We start from the raw sequence: 24,779 nt of genomic DNA on the forward strand, positions 1-24,779 counted from the left end.
ATATCTGTCAAAAGTTAATCAAACCAAAAATTTTATATTGAGAGGGATACATAAATTGAAAGTATTTTTTTTTCATTATTACAATCGTATCATTTGATAAGATTGTCTCAGAATTTAAGTGGCTTATGTACCCGAAATATGACCACAAATATTTCTCTAGGCTTTATTCAATTATTTTATTTTTTCTGGGCTTACTTAATTAATCATTTGGACACCCCAAAAAAACTATTTTTGATAACTCACGTGTTATTTGGACAGAATTATTAGGATTTAAAAAAAATATGTTGATTTAGATTTCGTGCAGCAGCTATTATGAGAAAAATTAAATTCTTCCATCTTATATTCTTTCCATATAAAGAGATACTACAAAATGAAAATGAAAAATGAATAAATAAAATGGAAAATTACATTTTAACGGCAGAAATAAAATGAATAATTAAATCAAAACAATCTTAGTCGTTTACATTTAATTATATCGAAATGAATTATTACACTACAACAGGTGTTGTTTTTCTTTTATTAACATAGATTTGGAGTATTATACATTTACTTTCTTACACTCCTTTTACATTGTATCTACATATTTTCCTTGGATAATTCGTTCGAATTTTTGTTTCTGTATCTCATCCTTTCTTCCACTCTATCAACATTTCATAGTCGTAAGGAAGTGAAGGAAAAAACTAACAGTCGTACCTGACAGCTACTTGGAGCAGTGACAGGATCCACTCATTATATCGTACGAGGTAGTAGCTGGGTGAGGGGTTCAACAGTGTTAAGAGGAACGAAATAAGAGAAAGGTGACATTCCTGTCCACCGAGCATGGTCTAACTGCCTAAGAATGAAGCAACTTCCATAGTTAAAACAGCCATTCCAAGGAGAACAAATTATGCAGATTGGTCCCACTAACTCTTATGTTAGGAATTAAAAAATTTAAGACACGAGAAAGCTCACTTAGGTCAACCAATGCAAAAACAAAAATAAAGGTCATTAACATTTCATGTTTTACCATCTCTCAAGCCTCTCTTGTAAGTTATATATATTATCTCGACTTATTCCTCTACCTTGCATCAAGGAAAAATACGAAAGTTCTTTTTTTCAGAAGCAAATGATACTAATAAGATAGTAATAATGCAGAAAACTTGAATCCGCTTGTTTTACTGAGACGAACTAAAAGTTGCAATTGCATCCATTTCTTCATGCAATAGAAGGGCATCGATGAAGACGTCAAGATTTTCACCTTGCATCACATCATCGACCGAGTGATAAGTGATACCAACTCTGTGATCAGTTACCCGGCCCTGAGGAAAATTGTATGTTCTGATGCGCTCAGATCTGTCCCCACTACCAATCTGAACAGTTTGACAAACACCAAGTCAATCCAGAATGTAAAAGGGTAGGGAATTGAACAAGTTCAATGTGACATCTCATCTACCTGCTCAGATCGAAGCCTTGATCGACTTCTATGAAGTCTTAGCCTTTCCATTTCATATAGTTTTGCACAGAGTACCTTGAGAGCTTTGGCCTTGTTCTAATAGGAAATGAAAAAGGAAGATATAGAGTGTAAGAAGAAAAACGTACAACGGAGAAACCAAAACAGTGAATTTATTGTAGACCATAATTAACCAAGTCCCTTACAAAAAAAGATTTTGATTACTGAAACAAGAATTTTTAGAAGGAAAGAATATTTAATTACTTGGCATAATGATTTTTTCTGCTTTTTCAACTAGTTGACAAGGCGGGCTTGCCTATCCACATACTTAGACATAAAGTTTTCAGACTAAAATGTAGCTCTTCCACAAGGATGCTTTTCCAAAATCACAACACCAACAAGCAAAACGCGTACAGCTAACTTAAGCTGTCTGCCTGCTTCAACCGAGAAAACAAATGCAGCACGAAGTTCACTCAATTGGAAATGTTACGATGGCATCATCCATGTCATATGAAAAGCATAACCAATATAAGAAATTAAAAGTTGCTACACACACCAAAACATATTGCCTCTATAATTAATCTCTTAAAGTATAAGCAAATGTCATTCAGGGCGAGTTAAATTGCATGTCAACCAGGAGGAATCGAAGTAGTATTATAAACTCCAGCTCACAGAATTTTGGAGTTAGTTGAGGCACTCTATAAATTAAAAAAAGAGGCTATGTACCAACAAAATCCACACTGCCAATAAAAAAATATTAAATGTGAATCATGCCAAATATTTTGGACCACTTACCATATGTTGAGACCGCTCATCTTGTATAGTAATCATAATCCCTGTTGGAATGTGGGTTACTCTAACAGCACTGTTCGTTGTATTTGCATGCTGACCACCTGAACCACCAGATCTATAGGTGTCGATTCTTATGTCTTCATTCTTCAATTGAACATCTACCTGCATATGGCGCATGCATAACAACTATGAGTCACCAGAAGAAAAGAGCAAAAAGTAGGAACAAGTCAGTTAGATAACCCACAGCGGAATAATTAGTTAGCCTAGGGCAAGATAATTAGGAAAACAAAGGCATGCCAATAAATACAAGGGATGAAAGGGAGGCAAATCTTGTCATCTGTAAGAGAATTAGAGCCCTTTGGCTTGGGAGGTGCACTCCCTTGAAGAATGAGTGAGCGTTCTATTTTGTAAGTTAGGAAGTTCATCCTTGTATTTTCTGCAATAAAGATACCAGAATTCTATCAACTGGTATCAAAAATTTCCACCGTGATTCTTGGTTGCAAACACCAGTCGTGTAAGTTGTGAAACTAGTGTTGTAGGCTTTGTTTGGGACTTGTTAAAGAGCTAGTGGCTTTGGGCTGTGGGGCGTGGCAATTGTAGGATTCAAGTGTAAGATATGGGAGTTCACCCTCACATTAGGTGTATGGGTTTCATAAGGCCTTATGCCTTCAACTATGACAGCTATCTTTTGTGTATGGTTCTCCTAAGATCTTAACCAAACCTTTGTAATTTCATTCATCGACCTAACAGAACGAAAGGATGAAAATAGAGACATAAATCATATTTGAAGTCTTTTTCTTTATAATTATTTTAGAGTAACCAGCAGTTGAATATACTTTTTATTTTCTTAAAATCAACAAACATTTAAAGTTTCTTATCACAGGGCATTGATTCATAGGAAGTAATTGCTAATTACCTCATCAGCCTGAGGAAGAATAGCAACAGAAACAGCACTGGTATGAATTCGTCCTGACTTTTCTGTCACAGGAACTCGCTGTAAGAAGTAGAATGTAAGTGGTTGACAAAAGTAGATGTAACTATAGTCATATAGATTACATCTGAGAGGCGGTAACTAAAACCTGGACACGATGGATTCCACTCTCAAATTTTAGTTTCCCATAAACACCAACTCCTGCAATTGCTGCACTAGCCTCCTGAGAAAGAATAGTCCAAACTACATCAATTGCAGGATGAAATTCAACTCTACTGGCAGGAACTAGAGACACACAGTACAAAATCCTCTTCATATTTATTGACTACAATAATATAAGAAATATGTACCTTGTAACCTTTCAGATCAGATTGAGCTATATCTACTACTTCAAATTTCCAGCCTTTCTTGAGAGCATACTTCTCATACCTATATCATGTCAAACAAGATCGCTTTTAGAAAACGAACTACAGTTCCTAAATCTAACAAAATTCCAGTTACAAAAATGAAACCTTACATTCTAAAGATATCCATTGCAAACAGGGAAGCCTCCTCCCCTCCAGTGCCTGGGCAAAAAATGGTATAACAAAACAGAAAACAGAGAGTTAAAAGCATACGAATACCATAATAGAGTGATGAACAAGACAGTTTGATAACCAATAATAATAGATATCTATTTTGAGCCATGATATTTTACCTGCTCGTACCTCCAAAATGCAATCTCTTCCATTAGCATCATCCTTAGGAAGTAATGACTTCAGCAGCAAATTTTGCAGTCTTCTTTCTTCTTCTATGGCCTGACCCATTTCCTCTGTAGCCATATTTAGCATGTCTTTATCCTCAGAACATTCCGTCATTAGTGACTTCAAGCCATCAATTTCCTTAATATAGTAAATCAATAACATTAGATAACGGGTTGGTTTGTTTGTGGTTTTTTTTTCTTTTTACAAAAGAAGTGCTTATTTAATAAAATAAATTGATTTTTGTTTTTTTATGTATTTGTTTAATCTACTTATTTTAAAAATAAGTAGTTTTCAACTTATTTTAATAAGCAAATCCTATGTGTTTCTCCAATAAGCAATTGTTTTAAAAATTGTTTATTTAAAAAATACTTATTTTAAGTTTAAACAAACTAGCCCTAGATAGCCACAGAAAAAAACATTAACTTATCCTCCCCATTTTCCTTCTTATTTCTTTAAATCGGAAAAGAATTGCAGATAAAGCACTTGAGTATGCAAACAGATAGATATCAGGTGCATATAGATAGGTAGCAGGCTATGTGGTAAATTTTATCACAGAAGAAACAACTCAACAAACGTCTTTTCCTGCTAGGTGGAGACAACGAAATGGAAAAATGACACTATTATACACCATTAACTCTATGTGTACTAAGCACGTATGATTAACTAAATATCGGGCTACAATAATGAAGTCATAAATAACACAGATTTTCAACATTAAAAATTCCCTCTTCAAATTAAGGTTAAACTCCAGCCTGAAATTAAGACACAAAATACATTCAGTCTTAACTCAGCTTAGCTACATAATTTAATGACTCCCAGAGGAAAAAGAAGTCCCGTCCCAAAGAAATATAATCTGTGTTACCAAACCAATTTTAGAAAATCATACACTGATCAGAAGACATTGCTTAGTGTTGCTTTATTATTCTCTTCATCTTTGTGATTCTTAAAAAGTAACGATCCTGTAACACCACTTGCCATTCAGGCAAGTTGCTGTTTGCTAAGATAAAGTTGCATGAACTCATTACCTTCTGTTTGGTCCTCAATTCATTAATAAGGTCCACAGAACTACTTAGCTTCCGAAGCTCCTTGTTAGCTCTTGCATATTCTGATGGCGATGCTTCTGGCTGTCTTCAATGAGCAGCAGAAATAAAACATAAGATAATGAACTAAAACATAATCCAATTATAAGATTAACTTATGTTTAATTCTAATTTTTGCCCAAATTTAATATCCTCTGATTTCTTTTAACCGTAATATAATCAAGTCCTTCCACTGGTTTTTGAAATAAGAAAATAGCAACTGCATTACCTGATTTAGAAATTTGTTGAGACATGCAGTCCGGTACTCAATTGCGGAGAGTCTTTGTTCCATTATGTTCAAGAGTTCAGGGGACAGTTGACCTTGCACTTCTATTAACAACAATAGTTACACACGCTAAGAACAACGTCGTAGCGCTGTTTCCAATAACTTAAAACCAATAATAACTATGAAGAATCGTTTGCTCTGAACAATCCATTATTGATGAATGAATATAACCATTTTACTTGAAATTAATATAACGACTAAAACCTGAATGCATAAATAGATTGAACAAAGAATTACCGGAAGAATAAGAACGAAGGAAGAACGGAGCTCGGCGCCGGAAACTCGGAAGTGGGAATTCGGATTTTGAATCGAATTGCTTTCGAAACTGAGAAAGAAAACGGCGAAAAATAAAGCTCCCACGAAATCTCATCGTTAATATTTTTCTCTCTGTCGATGAGGCAAAATGAATAGTTTCCGCAGGCAAGTCCTCTTCTCAACTTTGCTTTCTCGTCTCAGTAGAGACAGTGAGGTGAAAGGGAAAACTGTAAATTTGATGGTTCTTGTCGACCCGCTACGTAAGCCCATTGGGCTCACCCTCTTCGCCTTTCTTCTTACACTTTCGTACTTTTCTTCATGCACCCTACATTTTTTGAAAGCCCATTTTGAAAACTATATCATTTATGGACAATTGTAATTGGGCAGTTGCTCCCACCACCACCACCAACCCTTCCTACACCTCTTCAAACCTTCCCAATTTTTTTTTAAATTCAAAAGTACCCTTTTTTTTATTTTTAACTATATTTATTTACTTTTTTACCCAAGATCAAACACCATGCCCTGCAAAACAAGTAACAAAAAATTAATGTTATGATGAGATCCTCACAGAGCATGCATTGTCATGATTGTTGACTGCTGACTAGTGAACACAATAAAAGTAAAAGGTTGCCAAGACACGAAAACCACGTCAGTGAAACGATTCACATAAATTCATAAATAAAGATACCCAAGAAATTAAAATTGCAATCAACCTGAGACGAATTGCTGAGACTCCAAAGATGTGAAGACTCGTAGCAGGGAAATTCGTGAAAAAGATTGTAGATTCTGCAGGGCTTTACATCTTCTGGAAGGCCAGCAACGAAGAGGGTGCAAACCTCTTTTGTGGAGGGTTGAGGAGTACCGTAAGAACCGAACACCGCTTGTTGTTGATGCTAAGCCACGTATGGCGGATGCCCGTGGTGCACTGGCGGAACAACCGCGCTAGGTGGTAGTGGTATCACCGCCAACAACGAAGGAGGTTGCGGAGGCGGCAGTTGATAGTACTGGTGGTAAGTGAGAAGGCCCGCCTGGGGCTATGAGTTCACACGTGACAAGCCCTGGAATTTTGGTTTATATGTTGGTTTATATTTTTCTCAATTGTTTCATTCGGCTTGGGAGCTTAAACGGATGTAAACATCCGTTTGTCCTTCAATCGGATGTAAACATCCGTTTGTCCTTCAATCGGATGTAAACATCCGTTTGTCCTTCAATCGGATATAAACATCCGTTTGTCCTTCAATCGGATGTCAACATCCGTTTGTCCTTCAACGCATATTCATATCCATTTAAATATTATTTAAGGGTAAAAAAGGAATGGAGTAAATATTACTCAAGGGTAAAAAAGGAATGGAGAGGTGTAGGGAGCACTGTGTGGTGGTGGAGGGAGTAACTCTCTTGTAATTGGCTTTTCACTGTAAGTATCCCAATACGTATACATTAAGTTAGAACGAGAGTTACTCCCTCCACCACCCCAACTGCTCCTTACACCTTTTCAAAAAATTTCTTATTTCAAAAATATCTTAGGTTAAAATTTTTTAACTTTTACCATTTAACTTTATTTACCTTTTTTAAAACCATAATTCTCCAGTCTCCACTCCCTAACTTTTCTCTTTTTCTAATTACATACAAACTTCACCCCCCTCACTTTCTCACTTTCTCTCTTCTTCACACAGAGTCGCCACCCCCTCACTTTCTCTCTTCCTCTCTTCTTCGCACACACAAAGCCCCCACCCCTCCCTCTTTCTCTTCGTTTATTCTTCCTTTACTCATTTTTGTGGTTAAAGCTTCTTTCTTTTTGTTCTTTTTGTATATGTGCTCTGTAAATGGATGTATGTAGTGTGTTGTGTAAGAGAAAGAAGAAAAACGCAAAGGCTTGAACGGATGTGAGAAATCCGTTCAGTCTTCAACGAATCTTGAGATCCGTCCATGGATGTCGAGATCCGTGGAATTCCCACATCCCTTCAAGTCTTTGCATTTCAATTCTTTTAATTTGTTTTTGTTTTTAGTTTATTATTTTTTTTAAGATTTTACATAATTTAATAATTTTTGTAATATTTTTTATGTATAAAAAAAGTGTTAAAAGATAAAAAAAATCGTTGAAAGAGAAAAGTGAGGGGATGGGGGCTGAAAAATTAGCGTTTTAAGAAAGTAAGGGAGTGAGAGATGCGTTGTTCAATGGATATTTATTTACGTCAACCCTCATGAGAAAAAACTTTTAATTACAAGACAAAATGGGAATGGAAAGGTGCAGAAAGCAACTTGTGGTAGTGGAAGGAGTAACCCTCGGTTAGAAGGTGCACGACTATTTATTATATAATTTTTCTTCAACATATTCTTACGTGTTTTAAAAACAAAATGGTGTGAAAAAGATTAAATCTCACAAGAGAATACCTTAAATGTGATTAACAAGCACAATTACTATTAATATAAAGAAAATTAGTTTTCCAAAAGTTATTAAGAGTATATTTTTCACGTTTAATTTATTTTATTTTTAAAATATAAGATAAATAGAATACTACTTTTTTATAATAGTTTTTTTAAGTTATATTTAAAAGCGTTTTGAAGAAAAAAAATAATATAATTTTATTGAGTTAAATAAATAATTTAACGAAAAAAAATACTACATTGTTTTATTAAATTACTTAATATATTATTGAATTAAATTTTTTTGGCAAAAGTAACATGTTAATCTTTAATTTCTATAAAATCTATACAAATATTCTCCAAAATATTTTTATTAATGAATCAAAATTTGGTCATGTTAAAATTCATATTTTCCAATTACTAATTTAGTATGTTTTATTTGGGCCTAATATAAAATATAAAATCTTATTTTTGTTTGTTTTTGTGTATCGCTTATGGGTACATCAAGTTCTGAATCGTGACTGAAGTGTCTATAACACCTGTATACCAATTGAAGAATCGGTAAAGTCTCTAGGATGAGATGAAGACCATATTATGCTAAGTAACCAGATTTCAATACAAAATGTTCTATATCCAACCTAAAAACGAGACTCATAATTCCAGATGGACAATAAAGTGTAGACAATTTTAACATGAAAATACTATAGAATACGAGTAAAATATATTGCATCCTATACAACTCAAAGAATCAGTGACATTGTCCTTTATTCTTTATTTCTTTGATTCGGGTCCCTTAATTATTCCTACCTAATTACTTTTGAAGTCAATGTCAAAAATTAATCTTAATACATTACATTTTAGTTTAATGAAAAACGAAGAAAATGGTTTTCTTTTAAAAAGTTATAAATACTTTAGATAATTTAAAAATTGAAATTATTTTAAGATTATTGATAACTATTATCATAATAATAATAATTATTATTATTATTATTTATTATTGTTATTATGTCCAAGGAATTAGGTTTGTAAGAATTGAATTCCTTCCTTATAAATTATAAATAAACAGAAAATAAATATAATGGAAAGGATTTTTATAATTTTTTTTTTCTATATTTCAATATAGAAATTTAATTACAAAGAATAATAATTGTTTCCGTCTTCTCGTCACATACTCTCACATAAAATTGAAGGTATAGAAATTGTGTCTGGTTTTAAGGTTTGGCGAAGTCAAGGACGTGAGGAACATGAAGAGCTTTTAACCAATCGGCTCCAGAGCCAACTCCAGCTTGGAGGAATTGGCCAGGGGTGAAATGGGCAGCTTCTTCGCGAGAAATGAGACCATGATAACCCTTCCACTTGATTCTTCCCTCCACTGCGGCACCAGGTCCAGCATTGTTGTACTCAGCATAGTACAAAGTGTCTTCAAAGTGTTCGCCTGCCCAAGGGCACCATCCTTCAGGGTGAAGGAAGTCACCAATAGTGGATTCCATCACCACAGTCCTTGAGTACTGCTTCCATGGCCTACCCAAGTATGACTTAATCTGGAATCTCACTGGGAAGAGCTCAGCTTCAGGCACAATCTCGCAATCCTGGATAACGATTCCAGTGTTCATGTTCTTCTCGGATGTGCCGTCTGCAGTAATGGTGTTTAATTGGTTGTCAAGGGGCTTCCTGACAACAATGACAGAGTGTTGGATCACAGTGGGTGAGGTGCCAAAGATGAAGTCAATGGTGCCGGAGACGACACAATTGCGATAAAATTGTCTGTTGGTTTGGGCGTACAAGGTGTCTTGGTAACCCAAAATGTGGCAGCCAATCACTGCTGACATGTCTCCTTGGTTCCTAAAAGCCACGGCTTGGTGTCCGTCAGCTCCAGCAGTGTTCTCAAATGTCATTGCCTTGGCAATGAATCCCTGAGCAGTGTTGGCAAAAGTGGCAGTTTGCATTGTCTTCACACCATCACGAAAGTTCTTGTGACCAGTGACAACGGTCTTTCCAGGGCCATCACCATAGAGGAGAATATTGACGGCGTTCTTAGGAACAGTGATGTATTCATCATAGACACCAGCCTTAACATATATATTATATCTACCTTGGAAGTTGTTGGGGTAAGAAGCAATTGCCTCGGCAATGGTTTTAAATTGACCAGAGCCATCCTGGGCAACTACGACATTAGGTGTGATGTGTGATCTCCATCCTTTACGTTCAAGTTGAGCCAAGAGCTTGCGATCTGAGGCAGAGAACCAAGTGGGGTACCCGTCCTTGCTGAGAAGACGACGAGAGGCGGGTTTAAGGTTTAACTTCAACCCAAATTTCTCAAGGATGTGTGACAATCCACTCACGATATCAAGGGTGATGCAAGTAAGTTTTTGCACTTGGTCTAAGCTCTCTGTTTGGAACTGCTTCTTCATCTTCTTCTCACCTTCTTTTCCATCGTCGAAGCCCTCCATGCACGCCTGTTGGTATGAGATAACTGCACTAAGCCAATTTTTGAAATCAGCAGTTTGATCATGCACGGCTTGGATGTTGTTATTTTTCACCATGTCAGTGCTGAGTTGAAGACTTTGGATGGCAGATTGCAGCAAGTCCTTGCAATCATCAAGGGCCATCTTAGTACCATTGTCTATGTCTCCGTGCTCGGTGGTGAGTCTATCACTCATGTTGAACGCTTTGATGACACTGTCCATGGTGGCTTTGACTGCTGTGGCGATGTAGGCCTTAGGGTCAGCTATGTCATGACCCTTAACGGAACTAAGAGTGTTGTGGCAGAGTTTTTGGTCATCGGTATTTTGACATATAATCTCAACAGATTTTTGATGGGATTCAATGGAGGATTCGTCACCTTTTTTGTTAACGGTGACCACAACACCGATTGCCACACCTACCACGAGGATGAGAGAAACAGCGGAAATAATTATTTTCCCAGACATCTTATTATAGGCTATGAGCCTTAGATCTCCTTTTCTCCTAGACTATGGGTGAAAAGAAGATTATAGGCTTATTAATCCTCCCCTTGGAATACCTTTGGGGAGGCTATTGATGAGATGGTGGCGAAGAATGACGAGGAAACGATGGATTTATATAGTGCTACTTTCACTTTTCTCCACCATTCATTCTAATTCGTGGTCCTCCGCATTGTCTTCTCAACCTCTTGAATCATGTATATATTCTAACTATCTATTTATAGATGTTTTTGAAACAAATTAATCTATTTTTTATTTTAGTAATTACAAAAAAGAAATTAGTCTATTTTTATTTTAATAATTTTGATAAGTAGATCTTAAAAACTATCTCTTCAAACTCAATTCCCTAATTTCTGGAAAAATTCTTTAGAGATTTCTTGTGTTATTTGATATCTATTACTTACTCCGTCAAATTCTATAGGTATAAATGTTATTATTATAAATAATAATACTAATACTAATAATAATAATAATAATATTATTATTATTATTAGTCATGACATAAACACAATAATATAATTTTAAAAGCATATATAATTTTGTAAAAATAGTGTTGAAAGAAATAAGGTTGTTGTTATTTAAAAGAATATTTAATCACTTGATAAGTCAGAGATTGGATATTGACTTATTTTATTAAATAAATAAATTAACTTTTGTTTATTAAAAAGAAAAATTATTCAATAGAAATTACCAAATGATTTATTTATTTATTAAATGATTACTATTTATTATTATTGTTAGTTAGTAATTACTATTATTATTATTAAATTAAAATTATCATTGTTTATAAAAAGGTTAGTTTATAATATTTCATTTAACTTTTTTTATAGCTGTTTTCTATTCTAATAAGATCAGTTGACTTGGATACAATTTTCTACAAGCAAGCGATATATAATTTAATCATACGCATTTTAATTTACATTTCTATTTCAATTATTATTGTTATTATAATAATATCAGTAATAATAATTTTATTAGATTTATTATTATCATAGTTAATATAATAATAATAATAATAATAATAATAATAATTTTTATTATTACTAATAGCAGTATATGACAGGTTGATTTCCCCTTCATGATAAAATTAAACACAATTGGTCAGATTTAGGATTTCTTTCTATTTGCATTAATGGTATAATTTAGCAGTGACTACCTATGTTGAAAGAATGAATTTATTTTTAGTTATAAGCAATCACATTTTGAAAATTCTATTTAAACATATAACTAGATGACAATTTCTTCAACTCATTAAAACATTATTTCATATTATTACATTATTACAATATAGCTGCTAAAATATTGTTATTTAATTATTCTAATAACTAAATAATCAATTTGATGTTTGGATTTTTCTCTTATAAGATAATGATAAAAAAGGTAAAAATAAATCTATTTAGCTTTTTAAATTAAAAACAAAATATTTTTTTCTTAATGTAAACACTATTTATTAATTTGTAAATAATAAAAAAAAATTAAATTAAAATCAAAATAAGCATCTGATCTCTGAATCAAAGACGGAAGCATATATGTAAAATGGTAGGACAATGGATAACTCCTGACTTTCTCCGTCTTATTTCTTTCTGAAAAAGCTTTAGGATACATGATGCATATAATTTTATGAGATTTTCTATTGTTATTGGATTTGCATTGAATTACTTGTAAACATTTTTAATATTTTGTTTAAAAACTTTAATAGTTTGTTATAATAATTTAAGACATGAATGGACCTGTTTTTAACTTTTTATTTCCCTTGACAATGATATAAAATAGGTAAGACACTTTATTTTTGTATCAAACATAAATTGTTGTTCAAAGCTAAGTTTATTTTATCTTTTAAAAAATTAATTATTGTTTAATTGAATATACATCCATTATTATTATTTTTTACTTTATATTTTATGTTTTCTCTTTCAATATAGAATTTATTGTTATTTAATGATGCTTTTATTTTATTTCTTTCAAAAAAAAAATTAAGTTGCTATTTAAATTAGTATATAATTGTTTATATATCTATTTTTTTATATAAATTCAGTTTTTAAGGATTCTTTTTAGTTTTTTTTTTTGAAAAAGTATAAATTTGAATTAGTATATTATGTTTTCTTTCTCTTTTTCTATAAAAAATAGATGTTTTTTTAAGGATTTTTGTTTATTTTTTCTCCTAGAAAAAAAATCAGTGTTGTTCGAATTTGCTATTCAATTCAATGAGTCAAACAAAATGAGAGATGCAAAGTGTTCTTGTACTTCAATACTTCAAGTGCAAGTATTGTACATGTTTATAAGGGTAGTATTACAAGAATGAAATATTACCGGTTAGAACAGAAGAATGTTATTTATTGTACATTTATTACAAATAATATTAAATATGTGTTTGTGAAGTTGTTACAACACGCATACGTCTAATCACTGAATAGCCAACCTTAAAAATGATCAGTGACATTTTTGTAAGGACTTTGACGTATTATTTGTCAAGCCAAAAGCCAAAAAATAACACCTTTTTAATTTTTTTTCTTTTTTTTTAAACCACATATAATACGTCGAATTTTATAGGAGCTTCGACGTATTATTTGTCAGCCAAAAGTTTCCCCTTTTTAATTTGAGCGGGAGATTGAAAATTCATTCACTTTATCTTAGCGCGCGAGACTCTCTTCTCTTCACAAACTTTTCTCGAACGAAGTTTGACACCATCACATGTAATCTTTCTTTCATTTGATACCAATGCATGTTAATTAACTAATTATAATTTTCGTTTGTTTTGACCGATTATTTTCGTGTTATTGTCTTTCATAGGCACATTCTGCTTTTTCTCTCAGTGGTGGAAACACTTTATTCCGACGAACCCACATTTTGAAGGTTAGTTTTCGTTTTGAAGAATTTGAAGGTTAGTTTTCGTTTTGAAGAACTTGTTTGTTGTTGTTTTTTGTTGAACTTGTTTATTGTTGTTATTTGGTTGAACTTGTTTGTTGTTGTTGTTTGATTGAACTTGTTTGTTGTTTGTTATTGTTGTTTGTTGTTGATATTATACTACACGTTCATAGTTCATGCTTTATAAAATACCAAAAACTAAAATTTGTTGTTTTTTTTCTTTTGAGGTCTCGTTGAGTTGTAAAAAAATATTACAATTAATTAAAAAAAATAAAAAAATTTCTTAACGTGGAATATTAACAAAATTCCATGTTAATTTGATTAACGTTGAATTTTTTAAATTCGACGTCAATTTAACGTCTCCGGATATGACGTCGACCTCGAATTGTGAAAGACCAAAAAACAACGACGTTATACGATATTTTTTAGTAGTGATTACTTTAAAGAATTGGATATCTAAGATAATGATAAAAAAGGAATATTAGAGTCATTTGCAAAAAATAACAAATTATAATAAAGCAAAAAATAATTAATCAAATGTTTAAAGATAGAGAATTGGTTCTTCTATGAGTTTGCAAATGTATAAATCACAATACTTTGTCATTTTATTTGGCAAGTGTAGTTCTTTATTTGGCCAAATGCTAAATTTTGCTTGTGGATATAGAAAAAGTTTAAAGCTTTTATTTCCCATAAAGTTGGAGTATCTTATTTGAAAAATATGGCTGGCTTTAGAAAAATCTGAACGGAGTTATACTTTGATGATTGAATAGGTAAAAGAAAGAGGTCTCTTATCAACTTTTTTTTAATAATTCAAGTGAAATAAATATTTTATTTTTAAATTTAATGAAATTGGTAACATAATCAAGAATGTCAAAAATGACAAAACATCTTTTGCACTTATTCGACATATATTTATTATTTGATATATTTTAAAAGGATAATGAAATAAAGGAATCAAAGTGTGAGATGCATGTGATATTTTAATGTTTTTAAAATAAGGAAAAGATAATATTTATAAGATATAAAATATTATTTGTGATATAAACAAAATTCATATTACTCAAAGATATATATATATATATATATATATATATATATATATATATATATATATATATATATATATATATATATATATATATATATATAATAAAATAGTAATAAAAAGTAAAAAAAGGTAACAAGAGGCTTATTTTCCTCACTTGTCATTTTTTTTCTCTCTCTCCTAAATATACAAATTTCTCATTTTTCTATTCTCTTCCACTTTGCAACTCCAATCTTTATCATTTTTAGAAATTGATTACATCCCTTTGAAATTTGAGAGTTAAAGAGTATTTTGAATAGATGATATTTTAAAACAAAGTAAATTTATTATTATTATTATTTAACAATAATAGACACACTTTTTTAATATATTATTTTTTTAAATAAGCTTATACTAAATATTATTATAAACTTGGATATTACACCAAGTTCATTAAACCATTTGTTATTTCACAAAAGTTTATTAAAATAAAAAAGAAAAGAATCAATACAAAGCATTGGATAAATCACATAAAACTTTTGATAAAAGTTACACTTCATTAAACATAAACAAAATATAATTATTCTAAAAAAATCTAAATAAATATATGAGATTAAAATATTAAATTAAATTAGTTAATTTATCAAATACGATGATTTTCTTCAAAAAAATACATAAAAAACTTTAAAATATATATTTACAAAAATACAAGTCTCATCTTCCCTAAAACTTAAAAAAAAAATCACTTGTCAATGTACAAAACTATAAGAAACTAACATTATTTGTATCACTATTTCATTTACTCATCATATCTACAAATTTTTTTCTCTTTTTTAAACCAAGAAGAATGGGAGAACTCAAATTTTAAGTAATACTATAAGCTATAAACAAAAATATTGTAGCAAATTGCTACTAAGAATGTTCTTTTGATAACTTTTTTTATTTTCTTTTTATTGATATATATATATATATAGTCTAATGAATTTTGTATAGAATTATGTTTTCTTACATAAAATACACATGAAAAGAAATCGAGGAATTTGAAAAACAAATACTACTGAAATTGAATAATTGTTTTTTGGAAGAAAAACAGTTAAATAATAAACTGTAACAAATCTATATCCTAATATAATAGCAAATTATTAATATAAGCTTACTTCCGCATCACCAACATATCATTATAATAAAATAACGCACCCATCATCCACAATAATAATAATTTTTTATTATTTTAGGAGCAAAATTCTACACTTCCATAAATAAATGTGAAAGTAAAGTATAAATTTTTTTGTATATGGAAAGATCATTCAGTATGCGAAAAGAAAAATCCCATTGTATTTTAGTTTAACACTAATACAAGTAAAATAATAGCTCTGTCCCTTTTGAAGTTAATGTTTAAAATCAGTATTAATAAAGTATATTTTAATTAAATGGAAAATGAAGAAAATAAATTGTATTTGGAAAAATATAAATGCATTGGATAATTTAAAAATTAAAACTATTTTTAAAGTAATTTATTATTGTTATTATAATTATTATGTTAAAAGAAATTAGTAAAACTAAGTTGGTAAAAATTGGATTCCTTCGTTATAAAATAGAAATAAACAAAAGCAAAAATATAGTGGAAAGATTTTTATATTCTTATTTTCTATATTTTAATATAAAAATTAAATTACAAAGAATGATAATTGTCTCCGCCTTTTTCATCTCACACTTGAAGGAATAGAAACTATGTTTGATTTCAAGGTTTGACAAAGTCAAGAACATGTGGAACATGAAGAGCTTTCAACCAATCGGTTCCAGAGTTAACTCCAGCCTGGAGGAATTGACCAGGGGTGAACTGGGCAGCTTCTTCGCGAGAAATGAGACCATGATAACCCTTCCACTTGATTCTTCCCTCCATCGCGGCACCAGGTCCAGCATTGTTGTACTCAGCATAGTACAAGGTGTCTTCAAAGTATTCGCCTGCCCAAGGGCACCATCCTTCAGGGTGAAGGAAGTCACCGATGGTGGATTCCATCACCACAGTCCTTGAGTACCGCTTCCATGGCCTGCCCAAGTATGACTTAATCTGGAACCTTACTGGGAAGAGCTCAGCTTCGGGCACAATCTCACAGTCCTGGATAATGATTCCAGTGTTCATGTTCTTCTCGGATGTGCCATCTGCAGTAATGGTGTTTAATTGGTTGTCAAGGGGCTTCCTGACGATGATGACAGAGTGTTGGATCACAGTGGGTGAGGTGCCGAAGATGAAGTCAATGGTGCCGGAGATGACACAGTTGCGATAGAATTGCCTGTTGGTTTGGGCGTACAAGGTGTCTTGGTAACCCAAAATGTGACAACCAATCACTGCTGACATGTCTCCCTGGTTCCTAAAAGCCACGGCTTGGTGTCCGTCAGCTCCAGCAGTGTTCTCGAATGTCATTGCCTTGGCAATGAATCCTTGAGCAGTGTTGGCAAAAGTGGCAGTTTGCATTGTCTTCACACCATCACGGAAGTTCTTGTGACCAGTGACAATGGTCTTTCCGGGACCATCACCATAGAGGAGAATATTGACGGCGTTCTTAGGAACAGTGATGTATTCATCATAGACACCAGCCTTAACATAGATGTTATATCTACCTTGGAAGTTGTTGGGGTAAGAAGCAATTGCCTCGGCAATGGTTTTAAATTGACCAGAGCCATCCTGGGCAACTACAACATTGGGTGTGATGTTTGCTCTCCATCCTTTACGTTCAAGCTGAGCCAAGAGCTTGCGATCTGAGGCAGAGAACCAAGTAGGGTACCCATCCTTGCTGAGAAGACGCCGAGAGGCGGGTTTAAGGTTTAACTTCAACCCGAATTTCTCAAGGATGTGTGACAATCCACTCACAATATCGAGGGTGATGGCAGTGAGTTTTTGCACTTGGTCTAAGCTCTCTGTTTGGAACTGCTCCTTGATCTTTTTCTCACCTTCTTTGCCATCGTCGAAGCCTTCCATGCACGCCTGTTGGTATGAGATAACTGCACTAAGCCAGTTCTTGAAATCAGCAGTTTGGTCATGCACGGCTTGGATGTTGTTATTTTGCACCATGTCAGTGCTGAGTTGAAGACTTTGGATGGCATATTGCAATAAGTCCTTGCAATCATCAAGGGCCATTTTAGTGCTGTTGTCTGTGTCTCCGTGCTCGGTGGTGAATTTGTCACTCATGTTGAATGCTTTGATCACACTGTCCATGGTTGCTTTCACTGCTGTGGCAATGTAAGCCTTAGGATCAGCAGTGTCAAGACCCTTGACGGAGCTTAGAGTGTTGTGGCAAAGTTTTTGGTCATCGGTGTTTTGACAGATAATTTCAACAGATTTTTGATTGGATTGGATGGATGATTCCTCACCTTTCTTGTTAACAGTAACCACAACCCCAATTGCAACACCTACCACAAGGATGAGAGAAACTGCGGAGATAATTATTTTTCCAGACATCTTTTATTTTTTTGCCTCAAATCCCTTTTTCTCCCAAAGATGGTGGAAAAAAAGATTATAGGCTTATTACTCCTCCCCTTGAAATTTAGGGGGAGGCTATTGTTGAGATGCTGGTGAAGAATAATGAGGCAGGGGAGAGTTTATATAGTGTTCCTTCCACCTTTTTTCACCGTTCAATCCGATCCAACAAACTCTATAATTGGCCTTCTGTTTGTGGTTTAACCTATATTTGGAGATACCATATTCAGTCGATCCCGTCCTTTCTTTTAGAAAGTATGACTGTCATGGCAGAAGAATGTAGAAAACTTCTATACCTATTTGTTTCTTCCTGTTGTTTTCATTATTATGTTACTAGTAATATATTACGGTAAAATGTGTAAACTTAATCTAATAATTTGTTATAATTTTTATGTCTCTTATGTATATTTTAATTTTTATATTTGTCATATTATGAACCCATCGTAGTGCAAACTAAAACAGAAAATGTGTTTGAAACTCCAAAATAAGAGGTGTGATAATTTCTAATCATATTAAATAAAACCGTATAATGTGTTATATTGTCCAACTGTTAGCCAGGAAGAAACTCATAATTAAAGAGAAGAATACTTCAGTGTTACTTTCTTATGTTATCATATTGTAGACCTAAACTTTCTAATCCATTGAATCTTTGTAATAATATATGCCAATGTTATTTTTATATTGATTAAAGAGTGTGTGTAAGTGTATTAAATTTGAGAATATTAAAGGGACACATAAATTGGATTTTTTTTATAAATCATCACAATGATTTTTCTTAACTTTATTTAGTTATTTTGATTATTTTGTTATACTTAATTGATTTGGGTTATGCTCAATTGATCACTTGGGCACCGGAAAGAAAAGTTATTTAATTTTTTTGCACCTTATATGCTCAAAATTATTAGAATTTAATAAATGATGTTTGTTTAGATTTACTGTGCAATTATTATATGATTAAAATTATATTCTCCTATATTTTATATTCGCCTTTCATTATACAAACAGAAAATATAAAGTGGAAAATGAATTAATAAAGTGGAATAGTACATTTTAATTTTAGAAATAAAATGAATAATTAAATCAAAAGCCTTCATCATTTACATATTATTATATCAAAACGAAGATATTACTATGATTTTTCTTTTTCTTTTATTTAATATGGACTTGAATTTTTTTTACGCTTTTCTTACATTCCTTTTACATTTCCTCTCTACATATTTTTCTTAGTCCCATAATTCGTTTGATTTTTTTTTATCTCATGCTTTCTCCCACTATGAACATATATCGTAGAAGGAAAATACTGACAAAATTGTGATAAAAAAATCTCTCAAGAACGTTTATTGTATGGGTCATAAATTTGTTTACTCAACTATTGGAGTGTGGTAACTCTAGCAATTGGCTGTATTTGCATGTTTATCAAGTTTTTCTTTTTAATCAGAAAAAAGACGTTGGTTATATTTTGACACCTACCGAATAAAATATAATCATTTGAGAATTCAATATAATAATTTTTATTTTATTTATTTTATTTTTAGCTTAAAATTCTAACATACATTATTAAATTATTATAATAGATTGTTAAGTAGAAATAAGAGAAAACTATGAATGTGAAGGAATAATTTTCCATTTATAAAAGAGTAATTGTTCAGTCTCCATACACCTCGGGTTGCATTGGATACATATCCTATATAAGAAAAATATACTTTAGACTCGTTCAAGAAAGTTAATCCACTTATACTTTTTTCTAATAATATAATAATAATTTTTTTGTTGACAATACAGGTTGTATCAATCGAATTATCCTAAATTGATCATTCAAATTGGAAGAAAACCATTATAACCACGTTAGTAATCAAATTTATTGAGTTATGATTATAGACTATAACTAGGAATACATGGAGAAACATATAAATATAAGTCAAAGATATAATTGAAAGTTTTACAATGCATTTATTATAATATTAATTGTTTAACTAATCAAATCTGAACCGAGTTAAAGCATCAGAGTATCTTTTAGCATATCAGTAAAAGTATCTTAATAGCGAGGAAAGAAATTAAAAAATAAGAAACACTATTTCAAGTGAACACTTGACCTTATACACTCAAAACATTAACTAAAATATATATAGTAATATTTTAGGTCTTATAATGGATGTATTTATCTGAGTGTTAAAATATTAGTTGTTTAAACAATAAAACAAGTACTAACAACTCAATCACTATATCACTATATCAACGGGCTATTTAAGTTGAATTTTATTCTGATTTAGAATTAGGTTAAACCAAATAATTGAGTTTTAAGGTATAGTATTTAAATGTTTTTGTCTCTCCTTTTTTTATGTTGCATATTTTATTTATGGGAACATTTTCAAGGTTTCTCATTGTATAATGTACTCATCTGATCAATCATTAATCGAACGTTAACTTTATTAGACCGGACAATCTAATCCTTGTAGAGATCGATTGGTCGAGTTAGCAAATTGACTTTGGCATTAGAAAACTTTTAACAGGTACCCTTGACCGGTGTTTGACAAACAAAACTTTGGATTGTGAACAACCAGTTAAAGACCGGTTAATTAAACTAAGAAGACTAGACCTTGTACCCTAAACACCCATAGTAAATCGTTGATAATGAGAAAATGACTTTGAAAACTTAGGATAGTGAAAAATTGATTCACCTTGTTAGTTAGTACTTGTATTAAGGTAGCTGAATATTTTCACAAGTTTGAAGTTAATCTTATTTTCAATGGACTACATATATAGATGACCAAATACCTATAAAGAAGTAGATTAATTTTTTTATCCCTAAAAAACATATATAAAATAAAGAAGCACCTTCAACCTTTTTACAGATGCAAAAGCATAAGTCAAAACTGTGAAAAACTAAAAGAGAATGTAGCACCCATAACCTAACATATGGAGCTATAAGGTTAATCTAATGATAAAAGTTGGAAAGGAGATAGGTTGTGAGTTCAACTTCCCCATTAACATTTGGGAGATATAAGGTTGGTTTGAAGGATTTGAGAGAAAAGGTGATAAAGGTTGTGAGTTTAACTCCCACACTAACAAAAACTAACAATAATATTTGTCAAGAAAATAAAAAGGAAAAACATACATTACCTATCGTAAAGAGGATATAAAAAACTATAAGCAGTTATCATAACTATTCTACAAGCAAAACAAAATAGAATTCTAAAAATAATAGAGACAAAGGTATGTTAAAGATTTTACAAGCTCAAAGAAATCAGTCATTATCCCGCCAACTTTGTGACAAAGTTTCTCTTCTGTTTTCTATCATATCCATCTGGTCCATAAGCCCACACTTTGGGTATTGCGAAAAAGAATCTCCAGACTCTAGGCTGAGTCTATATAACACATTAGACGAACATAAATAAAGAATTATGTATGAGTGTAACTTAAAAAAGATCACAAATAAAATATACCTCAAATCACTTGACAGAAAAGGTAGCATATATTAGAAAGTGAGTTTATGCCTAACTCATCCCCACAAAACCGGCTTGTAAGGTGAGGTTTGCACCTCATTTATATATTATAATTTGGCCTTATCTCTAGTCGATGTGGGACTTCCAACACACCCCCTTCACGCCGAGGTATAGACATCTCGTGCGTGATAGTAGAAATTGGGTGGTCCGATAACGGCCCGATAGCGGGTGGAATAGAAGAATAGAATGCCCACTTAGAACTCGCTAGGATAGGCTCTGACCTGGCTCTGATACCATATTAGAAAGTGAGTTTATGCCTAACTCATCCCCACAAAACCGGCTTGTAAGGTGAGGTTTGCACCTCATTTATATATTATAATTTGGCCTTATCTCTAGTCGATGTGGGACTTCCAACAGCATATGATGTGTATGTAAAGTAACAATTTTGGCATGTGTTGTGAAGAAATATGTGCCTTAGGCAAAAATATGTACCATATTATTATTATTATTATCATTATTTTTATTATTTTTGTAATTATTATTATTATTATTTTATTATTATTATTAGTATTATTAGTAGTAGTAGTGTGCGCGCAAAGGAACTAAACAAATTAAGTCTACAAGAATTGAATTCCTTAATTCGAAAAAAAAAATAGAAGAAGAAGTATCGTGGAATAATTTTTATATTTTAATGAGGGAGATAATTACAAAGAATAATAGTTGTCTATGCCTCATCATCACACACTCTCAGAAATAAAACTGAAGGAATAGAAATTATGTTTCATTTCAAGGTTTGACGAAGTCAAGGGCATGAGGAACATGAAGAGCTTTCAACCAATCGGTTCCAGAGCCAACTCCAGCCTGGAGGAATTGGCCAGGAGTGAACTGGGCAGCTTCTTCGCGAGAAATGAGACCATGATAACCCTTCCACTTGATTCTTCCCTCCACCGCAGCACCAGGTCCAGCATTGTTGTACTCAGCATAGTACAAGGTGTCTTCAAAGTATTCACCTGCCCAAGGGCACCATCCTTCAGGGTGAAGGAAGTCACCGATGGTGGATTCCATCACCACAGTCTTTGAGTACTGCTTCCATGGCCTGCCTAAGTATGACTTAATCTGGAACCTCACTGGGAAGAGCTCAGCTTCGGGCACAATCTCGCAATCCTGGATAACGATTCCAGTGTTCATGTTCTTCTCGGATGTGCCGTCTGCAGTAATGGTGTTTAATTGGTTGTCAAGGGGCTTCCTGACGACGATGACAGAGTGTTGGATCACAGTGGGTGAGGTGCCAAATATGAAGTCAATGGTGCCGGAGATGACACAGTTGCGATAGAATTGCCTGTTGGTTTGGGCATACAAGGTGTCTTGGTAACCCAAAATGTGGCAGCCAATCACTGCTGACATGTCTCCCTGGTTCCTGAAAGCCACGGCTTGGTGTCCGTCAGCTCCAGCAGTGTTCTCGAATGTCATTGCCTTGGCAATGAATCCCTGAGCAGTGTTGGCAAAAGTGGCAGTTTGCATTGTCTTTACACCATCACGGAAGTTCTTGTGACCAGTGACAATGGTCTTTCCAGGGCCATCACCATAAAGGAGAATATTGACGGCATTCTTAGGAATAGTGATGTATTCATCATAGACACCGGCCTTAACATAGATGTTATATCTACCTTGGAAGTTGTTGGGGTAAGAAGCAATTGCCTCGGCAATGGTTTTAAACTGACCAGAGCCATCTTGGGCAACTACGACATTAGGTGTGATGTGTGATCTCCATCCTTTACGTTCAAGTTGAGCCAATAGTCTGCGATCTGAGGCAGAGAACCAAGTAGGGTACCCGTCCTTACTGAGAAGACGACGGGAGGCGGGTTTAAGGTTTAACTTCAACCCAAATTTTTCGAGGATGTGTGACAAACCACTCACGATATCAAGGGTGATGGCAGTGAGTTTTTGCACCTTGTCTAAGCTCTCTGTTTGGAACTGCTCCTTGATGTTCTTCTCACCTTCTTTGCCATCATCGAATCCTTCCATACATGCCTGTTGGTATGAGATAACTGCACTAAGCCAGTTCTTGAAATCAGCAGTTTGGTCATGCACGGCATGGATGTTGTTATTTTGCACCATGTCAGTGCTGAGTTGAAGACTTTGGATGGCTGATTGTAATAAGTCCTTGCAATCATCAAGGGCCATTTTTGTGCCGTTGTCTTTGTCTACGTGCTCGGTGGCGAGCCTGTCACTCATGTTGAACGCTTTGATGACGCTGTCCATGGTGGCTTTCACTGCCGTGGCAATGTAAGCCTTAGGGTCAGCGGTGTCAAGACCCTTAACGGAACTGAGAGTGTTGTGGCAAAGGTTTTTGTCATCGGTGTTTTGACATATAATCTCAACAGATTTTTGATTGGACTGGATGGAGGATTCCTCACCCTTCTTATTAACGGTAACCACAACACCAATTGCAACACCTACAACGAGAATGAGAGAAACAACAGAGACAACTATTTTCCCAGACATCTTTTTATTTTTATTTTGCCTTGTATCTCCTTTTCTCCAAGATGGTGGTGGAAAAGAAAACCAAGGCTTATTCTTCCTCCCCTTGGAATGCCTTGGGGAAGGCTATTGTTAAGATGCTGGTGAAGAATGATGAGCAAAAGATGAGTTTATATAATGCTACTTGCAACTTTTTCTCCGCGTTCAATCCAAAAAACTCTAAAATTAGTCTAATAATTGTGGCTGTGATTTAACCATTATTTAGAAAGACTATATTTGTATTTGATCTCATCCTTTTTTCTAGCAACGTATAGCCTTTTCTTAGTAGAAGGATGTAAAAACTTTTACACCGATTTATTCGTTCATTTATTATGTTGGTATTATTAATGTGTGAACTTAACCTAACCATTTGTTTTAATTCTTATGTTTTTAATTCATTGCTAATTTTCTTCTTGTGTCATATTATGACCCCAACGTAATACAAATTGTAACAAAAATTAAATTAATTTTAATCATAATAAACGAAATAATTTAACACATTATATTAGTCATATTTTTAGTATAGGAAGGAACTCATTTATGAAATGAAATATATTTTATTTTTACCTTTTTGTTGTTGTTATGTTATGTTCTAACACCTAATACA

General features: G+C 32.9%; 4 protein-coding genes across 8 annotated transcripts; all 4 read right to left on the reverse strand.

Annotated features, from left to right (window-relative positions):
• Positions 1–449: 449 nt before the first annotated feature.
• Positions 450–5,706, reverse strand: LOC108327914 (peptide chain release factor 1, mitochondrial). 5 transcript variants are annotated; one of them, XM_052872391.1, is made up of 12 exons: positions 5,498–5,706; positions 5,204–5,304; positions 4,921–5,019; positions 3,850–4,033; positions 3,670–3,718; positions 3,503–3,581; positions 3,301–3,375; positions 3,138–3,215; positions 2,225–2,383; positions 1,433–1,528; positions 1,238–1,349; positions 450–828 (listed from the first exon to the last, which is right to left on the reverse strand). In XM_052872391.1, exons 1-12 carry the CDS (start codon positions 5,628–5,630, stop codon positions 773–775), a joined length of 1,221 nt encoding a protein of 406 aa, XP_052728351.1. In that variant the 5' UTR covers positions 5,631–5,706; the 3' UTR covers positions 450–772. The 5 variants fall into 5 exon arrangements, 3 of the variants coding, with proteins under 3 accessions (XP_052728351.1, XP_052728352.1, XP_017417134.1); XM_052872392.1 differs by having other exon boundaries at positions 450–832; XR_001832067.2 differs by lacking the exon at positions 450–828 and adding an exon at positions 1,694–1,863 and having other exon boundaries at positions 1,307–1,349.
• A 3,320-nt stretch (positions 5,707–9,026) lies between these two features.
• LOC108327622 (pectinesterase) lies at positions 9,027–10,898 on the reverse strand. Its single transcript, XM_017561309.2, has one exon. It carries the CDS (start codon positions 10,807–10,809, stop codon positions 9,091–9,093), a length of 1,719 nt encoding a protein of 572 aa, XP_017416798.1. The 5' UTR covers positions 10,810–10,898; the 3' UTR covers positions 9,027–9,090.
• A 5,529-nt stretch (positions 10,899–16,427) lies between these two features.
• On the reverse strand, positions 16,428–18,292 carry LOC108327623 (pectinesterase). The gene has a single exon (XM_017561310.2). It carries the CDS (start codon positions 18,189–18,191, stop codon positions 16,473–16,475), a length of 1,719 nt encoding a protein of 572 aa, XP_017416799.2. The 5' UTR covers positions 18,192–18,292; the 3' UTR covers positions 16,428–16,472.
• Positions 18,293–22,327: 4,035 nt separating this feature from the next.
• Positions 22,328–24,264, reverse strand: LOC108327624 (pectinesterase). The gene has a single exon (XM_017561312.2). The coding sequence runs from the start codon at positions 24,155–24,157 to the stop codon at positions 22,439–22,441; it is 1,719 nt and encodes a 572-aa protein (XP_017416801.1). The 5' UTR covers positions 24,158–24,264; the 3' UTR covers positions 22,328–22,438.
• Positions 24,265–24,779: the final 515 nt, after the last annotated feature.

Source organism: Vigna angularis, chromosome 2 (assembly GCF_016808095.1).
Source record: "Vigna angularis cultivar LongXiaoDou No.4 chromosome 2, ASM1680809v1, whole genome shotgun sequence".
Lineage (NCBI taxonomy): Eukaryota > Viridiplantae > Streptophyta > Magnoliopsida > Fabales > Fabaceae > Vigna > Vigna angularis.

Coding starts and splice junctions, on each gene's coding strand:
- LOC108327914 (XM_017561645.2), bottom strand. CDS start 5,630: ATGAGATTTCGTGGGAGCTTTATTTTTCGCCGTTTTCTTTCTCAGTTT. Junction 2,384..3,137: donor TTCTTCCTCAGGCTGATGAG/GTAATTAGCAAT, acceptor CGCCATATGCAG/GTAGATGTTCAATTGAAGAA. Junction 1,529..2,224: donor ATGAGCGGTCTCAACATATG/GTAAGTGGTCCA, acceptor ATTTCCTATTAG/AACAAGGCCAAAGCTCTCAA.
- LOC108327622 (XM_017561309.2), bottom strand. CDS start 10,809: ATGTCTGGGAAAATAATTATTTCCGCTGTTTCTCTCATCCTCGTGGTA.
- LOC108327623 (XM_017561310.2), bottom strand. CDS start 18,191: ATGTCTGGAAAAATAATTATCTCCGCAGTTTCTCTCATCCTTGTGGTA.
- LOC108327624 (XM_017561312.2), bottom strand. CDS start 24,157: ATGTCTGGGAAAATAGTTGTCTCTGTTGTTTCTCTCATTCTCGTTGTA.